This window comes from Pristiophorus japonicus, chromosome 7 (genome assembly GCF_044704955.1).
Source record: "Pristiophorus japonicus isolate sPriJap1 chromosome 7, sPriJap1.hap1, whole genome shotgun sequence".
In the NCBI taxonomy this organism is placed as follows: Eukaryota; Metazoa; Chordata; class Chondrichthyes; family Pristiophoridae; genus Pristiophorus; species Pristiophorus japonicus.
The window spans coordinates 156,040,902-156,052,874 of NC_091983.1; the positions used below are offsets into that span (position 1 = coordinate 156,040,902).

The following is an 11,973-nucleotide window of genomic DNA, read 5'->3' on the forward strand; positions in this document are numbered from 1 at the left end:
GCTGTGACTGATTTACCACATGCTCCTTCCGCTGCCTGCGCCTGACCTCTTCACGCACACGACGTTGAGATTTGAAGAGCTCAACGTCCTCCCGGATGTACTTTCTCCACCTCGGGCTGTCTTCAGACAGGCACTCCAAGGTATCAGTGGTGATGTCGCACTTTACCAGGGAGGCTTTGAGGATGACCTTGTAATGTTTCCCCTGCCCACCTTTGACTCGTTTGCCGTGAAGGAGCTCCGCATACAGCAGTTGCTTAGGGAGTCTCTTGTCTGGCATGCAAACAATGTGGCCTGCCCAGCGAAGCTGATCAAGCGCGGTCAGTGCTTCAATGCTGGTGATGTCAGCCTGGGCGAGGACACTGATGTTGGTGTGCCTGTCCGCCCAGGGGATTTGCCGGATCTACGGAGACATGGCTCCAGGGTGACCAAGGCTGGGAACTCAACATCCAGGGGTATTCAACATTCAGGAAGGATAGACAGAAAGGAAAAGGAGGTGGGGTAGCGTTGCTGGTTAAAGAGGACATTAACACAATAGTAAGGAAGGACATTAGCTTGGATGATGTGGAATCTCTATGGGTAGAGCTGCAGAATACCAAAGAGCAGAAAACAATAGTGGGAGTTATGTACAGACCACCAAACAGTAGTAGTGAGGTTGGGGATGGCATCAAACAAGAAATTAGGGATGCGTGCAATAAAGGTACAGCAGTTATCTTGGGCGACTTTAATCTACATATAGATTGGGCTAACCAAGCTGGTAGCAATGCGGTGGAGGAGGATTTCCTGGAGTGTATTAAGGATGGCTTTCTAGGCCAATATGTCAAGGAACCAACTAGAGAGCTGGCCATCCTAGACTGGGTGTTGTGTAATGAGAGAGGATTAATTAGCAATCTTGTTGTGTGAGGCCCCCTGGGGAAGAGTGACCATAATATGGTAGAATTCTTTATTAAGATGGAGAGTGACAGTGTTAATTCAGAAACTAAGGTCCTGAACTTAAGGAAAGGTAACTTCGATGGTTTGAAACGTGAATTGGCTAGGATAGACTGGCAAATGATACTTAAAGGGTTGACAGTGGATGGGCAATGGCAGACATTTATAGATTACATGGATGAACTTCAACAATTGTACATCATTGCCTGGAGTAAAAATAAAACAGAGAAGGTGGTTCAACCGTGGCTAACAAGGGAAATTAGGGATAGTGTTAAATCCAAGGAAGAGGCATATAAATTGGCCAGAAAAAGCAGCAAACCTGAGGACTGGGAGAAATTTAGAATTCAGCAGAGGAGGACAAAGGGTCTAATTAGGAGGGGGAAATAGAGTATGAGAGGAAGCTTGCAGGGAACATAAAAACTGACTGCAAAAGCTTCTATAGATATGTGAAGAGAAACAGATTAGTGAAGACAAACGTAGATCCTTTGCAGTCAGAATCAGGTGAATTTATAATGGGGAACAAAGAAATGGCAGACCAGTTGAACAAATACTTTGGTTCTGCCTTCAAGAAGGAAGACACAAATAACCTTCTGGAAATACTAGGGGTTCGAGGGTCGAGCAAAAAGGAGGAACTGAAGGAAATCCTTTTTAGTCAGGAAATTGTGTTATGGAAATTGATGGGATTGAAGGCCAATAAATCCCCAGGGCCTGATAGGCTGCATCCCAGAGTACTTAAGGAAGTGGGCCTTGAAATAGTGATCATTTTCCAACATTCTATTGACCCTGGATCAGTTCCTATGGACTGGAGGGTAGCTAATGTAACACCACTTTTTTAAAAAGGAGGGAGAGAGAAAACAGGGGATTATAGACTGGTTAGCTTGACATCAGTGGTGGGGAAAATGTTGGAATCAATTATTAAAGGTGAAATAGCAGTGCATTTGGAAAGCAGTGACAGGATCGGTCCAAGTCAGCATAGATTTATTTCTTCTAGAATTTCTTCCAGAATTTTTTGAGGATGTAACTAGCAGAGTGGACAAGGGAGAACCAGTGGATGTGGTGTATTTGGATGTTCAAAAAGCTTTTGACAAGATCAACACAAGAGATTAGTGTGCAAAATTAAAGCACATGGTATTGGTGGTAATGTATTGACGTGGCTAGAGAACTGGTTGGCAGACAGAAAACAGAGAGCCAGAATAAATGGGTCCTTTTCAGAATGGCAGGCAGTGACCAGTGGGGTGCCGCAGGGCTCAGTGCTGGGACCCCAGCTATTTACAATATACATCAATGATTTAGATGAAGCAATTGAATGTAATATCTCCAAGTTTGCAGATGACATTAAGCTGGGTGTCAGTGTGAGCTGTGAGGAGGATGCTAAGAGGCTGCAGGGTGACTTGGACAGGTTAGGTGAGTGGGCAAATGCATGGCAGATGCAGTATAATATGGATAAATGTGAGGTTATCCACTTTGGTGGCAAAAACAGAAAGACAGAATATTATCTGAATTGTGACAGATTAGGAAAAGGGGAGGTGCAACGAGACCTGGGTGTCATGGTACATCAGTCATTGAAGTTTGGCATGCAGGTATAGCAGGCGGTGATGAAGGCTAATGACACATTGGCCTTCATTGCTCGAGGATTTGAGTATAGGAGCAGGGAGGTTTTACTGCAGTTGTACAGGGCCTTGGTGAGGCCACACCTGGAATATTGTGTTCAGTTTTGGTCTCCTAGTCTGAGGAACGATGTTCTTGCTATTGAGGGAGTATAGCGAAGGTTCACCAGATTGATTCCTGGGATGGCAGGACCGACATATGAGGAGAGATTGGATCAACTGGGCTTGTATCCACTAGAGTTTAGAAGAATGAGAGGGGATCTCATAGAAACATAAAAATTCTGACGGGATTGGACAATTCGAGGCAGGAAGAATGTTCCCGTTGCTGGGAAGTTCCAGAACCAGGGATTACAGTCTAAGAATAAGGAGTAAGCCATTTAGGACTGAGATATGGAGAAACTTCTTCGCTCAGAGAGAGGTTAACTTGTGGAATTCTCTACCGCAGAAAGTTGTTGAGGCCAGTTCGTTAGATATATTCAAAATGGAGTTAGATATGGCCCTTACTGCCAAAGGGATCAAGGGGTATGGAGAGAAAGCAGGAAAGGGGTACTGAGGTTGAATGATCAGCCATGATCTTATTGAATGGTGATGCAGGCTCGATGGGCCGAATGGCCTACTCCTGCACCTAATTTCTATGTTTCTATGTTTCTATCTTGTGGAGACATCGTTGGTTATATATTTCCAGCGACTTGAGGTGTCTTCTGTACATTGTCCATGTCTCTGATCCATACAGGAGAGAAGGTATTACTACAGCCCTGTAGACCATGAGCTTGGTGGTAGATGTGAGGGCCTGGTCTTCGAACACTCTTTTCCTCAGACGGCCAAAGGCAATGTTGAATCTCCGCATCAATGTCTGCCTTTGTTGATAAATGGCTACCGAGGTATGGGAAGTGGTCCACGTTGTCGAGGGCCGCGCCGTGAATCTTGGTGGCTGGGGGGCAGTGCTGTGCGGCGAGGACAGGCTGGTAGAGGACCTTTGTCTTACGGATGTCAAGCGTAAGGTCCATGCTTTCATATGCCTTGGTGAATACATCGACCATATCCTGGATTTCAGCCTCAGAATGTGCGCAGACGCAGGCGTCGTCCGTGTACTGCAGCTCAACGACAGAGGTTGGGGTGATCTTGGACCTCGCCTGGAGACGGCGTAGGTAAAACAGCTTCCCACTGGTTCTGTAGTTTAGTTCCACTCCAGCGGGGAGCTTGTTGTCTGTAAGGTGGAGCATGGCAGTGAGGAAGATTTAGAAGAGGGTTGGAGCGATGACGCAGCCCTGTTTGACCCCGGTCCAGATGTGAATTGGGTCTGTAACGGAACCACTGATAAGGATCATGGCCTGCATGTTGTTGTGGAGCAGGCGAAGGATGTTGACAAACTTTTGGAGGCAGCCAAAACGGAGGAGGACACGCCATAAGCCCTCACGGTTGACAGAGTCAAAGGCCTTTGTAAGATCGAAAAAGGCCATGTATAAGGGCTGGCGCTGCTCCCTGCATTTTTCCTGCAGCTGTCGCGCTGCAAAGATCATGTTCGTTGTGCCCTGTAGGGGACGAAATCCGCACTGTGATTCCGGGAGGAACTCCTCGGCCACAGGGATAAGAAGGTTAAGGAGAACTCTAGTGATAACCTTCCCAGTGGCTGATAGCAGGGAGATTCCCCTGTCGTTGCCGCAGTCAGACTTGTCCCCCTTTTTAAAGATGGTCACGATCACTGCCTCTCTGAGATCTCCTGGCATGTTCTTCTCCCTCCAAATGAAATAGATGAGGTCATGTATCCACGCCAACAGCGCTTCACTGCCAAACTTTAGTGCCTCAGCAGGAATTCCATCCGCACCCATAGCCTTGTTAATCTTGAGCTGCTTTATGGCTTAGCCTATCTCGTGCAGCTTTGGGGTTTCACTGAGGTGGTGGCTGGTTGCATACTGTGGGAGGGAGTTGAGAACACGCGACTCAAAGGCAGAGTCTTGGTTGAGGAGATCTTCAAAGTGTTCCTTCCAGCGGGCTTTGAGAGCCTCGGTGTCCTTGATGAGTGTTTTGCCATTCTTGGCCAGGAGTGGGGTGGGACCGTAGATGGCCTTGACTGCAATGAAGAATCTTCACATATCATAGAAACATGGAAACATAGAAAATAGGTGCAGGAGCAGGCCATTCGGCCCTTTGAGCCTGCACATGGCTCATCATGCACTTCAGTACCCCATTCCTGCTTTCTCTCCATACCCCTTGATCCCTTTAGTCATAAGGGCTACATCTAACTCCCTTTTGAATATATCGAATGAACTGGCCTCAACAACTTTCTGTGGTAGAGAATTCCACAGGTTCACAATTCTCTGAGTGAAGAAGTTTCTCCTCATCTTGGTCCTAAATGGCTTACACCTTATCCTTAGACTGTGACCCCCTGGTTCTGGACTTCCCCAACATCGGGAACATTCTTCCTGCAACTAACCTGTCCATTCCTTTCTGAATTTTATATGTTTCGATGAGATCCCCTCTCATTCTTCTAACTTCCATTGAATATAAGCCTAGTCGATCCAGTCTTTCTTCATATGTCAGTCCTGTCATCCCGGGCATCAGTCTGGTGAACTTTCGCTGCACTCCCTCAATAGCAAGAATGTCATTCCTCAGATTAGGAGATGAAATCTGTAAACAATATTCAAGGTAAGGCCTCACCAAGGCCCTGTACAACTGTAGTAAGACCTCCCAGCTCCTATGCTCAAATCCTCTCGCTATGAAGAAACATGCCATTTGCCTTCTTCACCGCCTGCTGTACCTGTAAGCCAACTTTCAATAACTGATGTACCATGACACCCAGGTCTCGTTGCAGCTCCCCTTTTACTAATCTGTCACTATTCAGATAATAAGCTGCCTTCCTGTTTTTACCACCCAAGTGGATAACCTCATATTTATCGACATTATACCGCATCTGTCATATATTTGCCCACGCACCTAACCTGTCCAATCACCCTGCAGCATCTTAGCATCATCCTCACAGCTCACACTGCCATCCAGCTTAGTGTCATCTACAAACTTGGAGATATTACATTCACTTACTTTGCCTAACTCATTAATGTATATTGTAAATAGCTGGGGTCCCAGCACTGATCACTGCGGTACCCCACTAGTCACTTCCTGCCATTCAGAAAAGGACCTATTTATTCCTACTGTTTGCTTCCTGTCTGCCAAACAGTTCTCTATCCACGTCAATACATTACCCTCAATACCATGTGCTTTAATTTTGCACACTAATCTCTTGTGTGGGACCTTGTCAAAAGCCTTTTGAAAGTCTAAATACACCACATGCACTGGCTCCCCCTTGTCCACTCTACTAGTTATATGCTCAAAAAATTCTAGAAGATTTGTCAAGCATGATATCCCTTTCATAAATCCATGCTGACTTGGACCGATCCTGTCACTGCTTTCCAAATGCACTGCTATTACATCTCTAATAATTGATTTCAACATTTTCCCTACCACCAATGTCAGGCTGACCGGTCTATAATTCCCTGTTTTCTCTCCCTCCTTTTTTAAAAAGTGATGTTACATTAGGTACTCTCCAGTCCATAGGAACTGATCCAGAGTCTATAGAATGTTGGAAAATGATCACCAATGCATCCACTATTTCTTAAATACTCTGGAATGCAGACTACCAGGCCCTGGGGATTTATTGGCCTTCAATCCCATCAATTTTCCTGACATAATTATTTGACTAATAAGGATTTCCTTTAGTTCCTCCTTCTCGCTAGTATTTCCGGAAGATTATTTGTGTCTTCCTTAGTAAAGACAGAACAAAAGTATGTGTTCAATTGGTCTGCCATTTCTTTGTTCCCCATTATAAATTCACCTGATTCTGACTGTCTGCCAGTTGTTGTCTCTCCTGTGCTTTCTCCATCCAGCACCTGTTCTGGTTTTTTGTTGGACTTCAGCCTTGAGCCGTCTCTAATGTTGCTTTGCAGCGCCCGAGTTGGGTTGTTGCTTGAGGCTCAGACGTGCTCTGTGCTTATGATCTATTAGTTCTTGGATCTCCTGATCATTTTCGTCAAACCAGTCCTGGTGTTTTCTGGTTAAGTAACCAAGTGTCTCTTCACAGGCACTGGTTATGGAGACCTGGAGGGCAGACCAAGTGCTGTGGGCATTCAGTATCTCAGGGTCATCAAGGCACGCCAGATTAGTTGTGAGTCGCTGGCTGTATCGGGCTCTCTTAGCTGGGTCTTTAATTGCCCCAGCATTGACTTTTTTGCGGCACTGTTTCTTCTGCCCCCTCTGCTTTGGGGCTAGTGTCGATGATGGATCGGATTAGGTGGTGGTCCATCCAGCCGTCTTCAACTCCTGTCATGGCGCAGGTGATGCACACATCCTTGCGATCCCTGGCTTGGATGATGACATAGTCGAGCAGATGCCAGTGTTTGGAGCGAGGGTGTTGCCACAATACCTTGTATTTGTCCCTCTGGCGGAACAGGGTGTTGGTGACATTTTTTCAGGAATAGGGTACCGATGGAGTTGGCTTTCCCTACCCCCTCTCTGCCAATCACGCCTCTCCAGAGGGCTGGGTCTTGGCCAACCCTGGCATTAAAGTCACCTAGGAGGATCAATTTGTTGCCCGTGGGGACGTGGGACAGGGATTTCTCGAGGTTGGAATAAAAACCTTCTTTAGCCTCATCCGTTGCATCGAGTGTTGGGACGTACGCACTGATGACTGTGGCGCATTGGTTCCGGGATAGGGTAAGGCAAAAAGTCATAAGGCGTTCGTTAACCCCGCAGGGGGAGTCTTTGAGGCGGTCGACCAGTTCATTTTTGACGGCGAAGCCGACTCCGTGAAGGTGACGTTCTTCCTCTGGTTTTCCTTTCAAGAAAAAGGTGTAACCTCCACCATGTTCCTTGAGCTGGCCTTCACCTGCCCGCCGGTCTCGCTTAGGGTGGCGATGTCAATGTCAAAAGGTCAAAGTTCCCGGGCAACTATGGCGGTGCGGCGTTCCGGCCTGTTGCTATTGGAATTGTCCATGAGGGAGGGTCCTGACGTTCCAGGTCCAGAACGTCATATTAGCGAAGTGGAAGATGCCTGTGCGTGAGTTCTTTTAACGTGAGGTGGCCACTGCACACCGGCAACCACATGGGCTTAGTTGAGCAAGGTCTTGGTCCAGTGGCAAGGGGGTCCAAGACGACTGGAGACCAGGCACTGCTGTATAAGTCTAATTGCCTACGGTGAAGTGTTGGCAGCAAGCTCAGCGCCGAGTAGTGCCACTGATGGTAGACGGCCCGAGGCTTGGTTGGGGGGCAGGCATTAGGAAGGTCAGCTGCCCGCTGGGGTTCCGAGGGATGTTTTTGAAGTTTCTTCCAAGGTTAAAAATTTCCCCAAAGGTTTCCAAGTTGTTTTAAAAGTTTAAGAGTTCAAAAGTATTTCCAAATTTTTTTTTTAAAGTTACACGGGTTGATTGAAGGTTTAATAAATAGATTAAGAGTTGGTTAAAAGTTGTACTGGTTGGACTACAGATCTATCTTCTTCTGGCTCTGAACCCAAGCAAGACTTTTTGGCACCTGTGTCATGAATAGGCTTTGTAGCTAATTTTTAAAACTGTAACATTAGCTAGAGTGAGTAGATTTTCTTATCAAGGAGCTTATCTTTATTTGGTTTGAGAAACGTTCTGATTATAACAGAGCTTCTGCTGAAAAGTGTCTTATTATGATTTGTTTCTAATAATAGTTTAATAGTAATGAATTTGCACTGTGCAAACATGCTCGGACACAAATAGTAACCACATCCTGTTTTTAAATCTGATTTAGCCTGATCACACATGGATTTGGTACCCCTGCTATCTGTGCTGCCCTCAGCAGCTTCCAAACTGTCCTCAGCGAAATGCTCAACTACCTGGATAAGCACACGGTTACTAAAAACGGAAGCTCACCAGAGAATGGCCAGGGCAATGGCAACACAGAAAAAGCATCGCTGCGGAAGAGCTTGGAGTCATCTCAAAAAGATGGCAAAATTGAGAAAACAGAATGAACTAAGTGAATGAACTTTGAAGTCACCAGAGCTTTCTGGCTGCTGAAGTCCTCTTTTTAAACAAGGTGTTTTTTTCTCTTGTAGGAAGACTAGAAAGAGGGCAACAAAAGCTCGACATGGGAGTCACTATTTTTACAATACTAAAACATTTAGTGCACATTTGTGCTGTTTATATAAGTGTTTATAGTGATACACTTCACAACTTAATCACTGGATTCAAAAGTGCAGTATCCCCTTTCAGATAACAGTCGACACAATGTGCCATGAAACCAGCTCAATATTCACCTCATGTAAATTGATTCTACCATCTCAAGATTCTTGGGAATATGGTGGCTCCAGTCTCCCCACAACATCCAGAAATCTTCTGATTTTACATGTGTGGCTTCGACCAGGACCCAGAGTATTTGAGTTCTGATCTAGTTTCCACCATTCTGGTGGACTCCCACCAAGGTTATGACAGGCCTAAGCTAGAAGGGTCGTAGATTTTCGGGGCACATCATATTTCCACTGGTATATGAGCACAATGATGTAATGTGACTAAAAAGAGAAACAAAAGCTGCTAAAGTGTTCATTCAAATTAGTTTCCTGACCAAAAGTTTTATAAGTAGAAGCTGTCTTGGTAGCCATGTGGTATGATAAATATCCCCACTTGTCAGACAAACCAGGACATGGATTATAAAATTATTCATCATATCACATGTGCTCTATGCATTTTCACTCTGAGCTTAATTCAAATCCCTTTTTAAATGATTTTAATTTTAGGGAAAATGAACTTGGGTTTTCTGTGAATCTTGTAGTATTGTTTTACATATATATGTGTGACGGTAACACTGTTGAGGTTTGGTATTGATATTTCACCTATGTAGACCTCAGTGAGCTCTTTTTTCAACTTGAGTGACAAAAAACCCATTACCATTTAACACTAAAGTGACGAATCTGATTATTAGGGAAATGTTAGTTATACATTTTCAAAAAATTATAACACACTAAAATTAAGAAAAATTATGAACACTTTATCTTACCTATTAAAAGACAGATGCAGACATTACAGAAAAACAGAAAAGGAGTAAAATGCCCAGCTGTTTGATCAGCATCTGTGAAAAGGAGAGGTTCATATTTTGGGTCTGGCCTTTCTACAGAACTTCCCAGTCGATGATCAGCCTGTTGTGCATTATTTAGAACTTTAGAATGCTTTATTTCAGTTTCCCTGTACGTGCAGTTCTTTTATATCTATCTTATTTCAAAAGTCTGGCCAGGCTGTATGACCTGCAGACTATTTCACTTGCAAGAAATGCCTAGATAACTTGGTGCACAATTTTATGATTCTCATTCAAATTTGGAATTTCCCCCCTAAGTTTTCAACTGTTCAGAATTTGAATGCACTCTCAAGATAATTTAAAGTGGTGCAATTTACCTATTCCAGAGTTAGTTTGGAGTCAAATTTTTAACACTCACTCAAAGAAACTGTTTTGCCCTCCTTGACCTCTCTACAGTGTTTGGTAAAGTTGAGCACACCATTCTCCCCCATTATCTCTCCCCAATGGGATTCACTTTGTGTGGTTCCACCCTTACCTGTCTAAACACAGCATCCAGCAATGGCTTTTCTTCCTGCTCCCATAACATCGCTCTGGAGTTCCTCCAATAATCTATCTTTGCCCCCTGCTCATCCTGATCAATATGCTGGCCCTCATTATATCATCCATAGGCACAAACTCAGCTTCCATACATATGTTGACAACACCCACATTTACCTCTCCATCACTTCCCTTGGAGCTTCGATGAACTCTGTGTTGTCATATCGCCTATCTGACTTAAGGTCATGGATAAATCAAAATTTCCTCCATATGAACATGTCTGTGGGGGATGGGGAATGGGGGGGGGGAGAGTCAATGCCCTCATTTGCATCCCATTACATAAACATTTCTTCTTTGTGATATGTCTCTATCCTCATCCATGGCCACCTGCTCAAGCCAAACCATACCATGCAAGTATTTGGTGCCTTGTTGACCAAATATTGAGCTTCTAACCCCGCATCAGATCCCTCACTTACATCTATCTCCATAATATTGCCTGGCTCCATCTCTCCTTCAATCTCTGCACCTTAAAACATTTATCCACACTTTTTTTTCAAAACTAGACTTGATTTCTCCAATGTCCTCCATCCTGGCCTCCTGTCTTCCACCGTCCATAAACTTTAACTTCTCCAAAACTCAGCTACTCATATCCTGTCCCACACTAAATCCTATCTACCCCCATCTCCACTGACCAACATTATTTCCATGTTTAAAACACTTGCACCTTATCTTCAAATCCCTCCATGGGCTCACCTCATCACTTCACTGCAGCCTTTTCCAGCCTTACATTTCCTGCGGTCATCTGACTCTGGGCTTTTGCGGATCCCTCTCCTTTCATTGGCCTTCTTTCTGGAACCCTACTCTCTGGAATTTTCTGGCTAAATGTGTTCCCCTCCCCAATTCTTTCTCCACCCTTAAAATCCTTCCAGGGACCTATCTTTTCAGCCAAGCTTTCAGTCACTTTTTCCAAATCTTGCACCATGGCTTAACATCCATACTTTTATGCCCTCTCCTCCCCCGAACACCCACCACCCCGGTAAAGCATCTTGGAACATTGTCGACATTAGAGGTACTGTATAAATATAAGTTGTTGTTTGAGTCAATCTGGTGCAATCAGTCTAACTCAGATCTCACCATTTCTACAGCAAGTGTTTGGATTCAATATCCTTTAAGTATATGTTATTTTTCAATCACTTTTATTTAAACAACAACAGCAACTTGGATTTCTATAGTGTCTTTAACATAGTGAAACATCCCAAGGCGCTTCACAGGAGTATTATGAGATAAAAAATTTGACACTGAGCCACATAAGGAGAAAATAGCTTAGGTGACCAAAAGCTTGGTCAAAGAGGTAGGTTTTAAGGAGTGTCTTGAAGGAGGAAAGAGAAGTGGAGAGGCGGAGAGGTTTAGGGAAGGAGTTCCAGAACTTGGGGCCGAGGCATCAGAATGGTGAGAATAGTGACTTACCCAAAAATAAATCTATTGAAATTTAAATTGCAACCATGGACTTTTCTACTCTGTGTCACAGCTAAAAAATGTAGGCTTACCACTTTTGAATATGCAAGTCATACATACAGTTATTAGGGTCAGTAATCCTTTCTGATAAGAGCAGCTCTGGAGGTGAGAGGCAGTAAGAAGAAAGAAAGACTTGCATTTATATAGCGCCTTTCATGACCACCGGACGTCTCAAAGCGCTTTACAACCAATGACGTACTTTTGAAGTGTAGTCACTGTTGTAATGTGGGAAACGCGGCAGCCAACTTGCGCACAGCAAACTCCGATACACAGCAATGTGATAATGACCAGATATTCTGTTTCTGTTATGTTGATTGAGGGATAAAGATTGGCCAGGTCACCGGGGATAACTCCCCTGTTCTTC

At 44.5% G+C, this 11,973-nt stretch overlaps 1 protein-coding gene across 1 annotated transcript in view; it reads left to right on the forward strand.

Moving 5' to 3' along the window:
• tfap2d (transcription factor AP-2 delta (activating enhancer binding protein 2 delta)) overlaps positions 1-9,968 on the forward strand; it is a 113,692-nt gene extending 103,724 nt beyond the window's left edge. The window contains exon 8 of the mRNA XM_070885434.1: positions 8,301-9,968. Within this exon, the coding sequence (XP_070741535.1) occupies positions 8,301-8,520 (220 nt within the window). The 3' untranslated portion in view covers positions 8,521-9,968. The remainder of the gene's footprint in view (positions 1-8,300) is intronic.
• Positions 9,969-11,973: the final 2,005 nt, after the last annotated feature.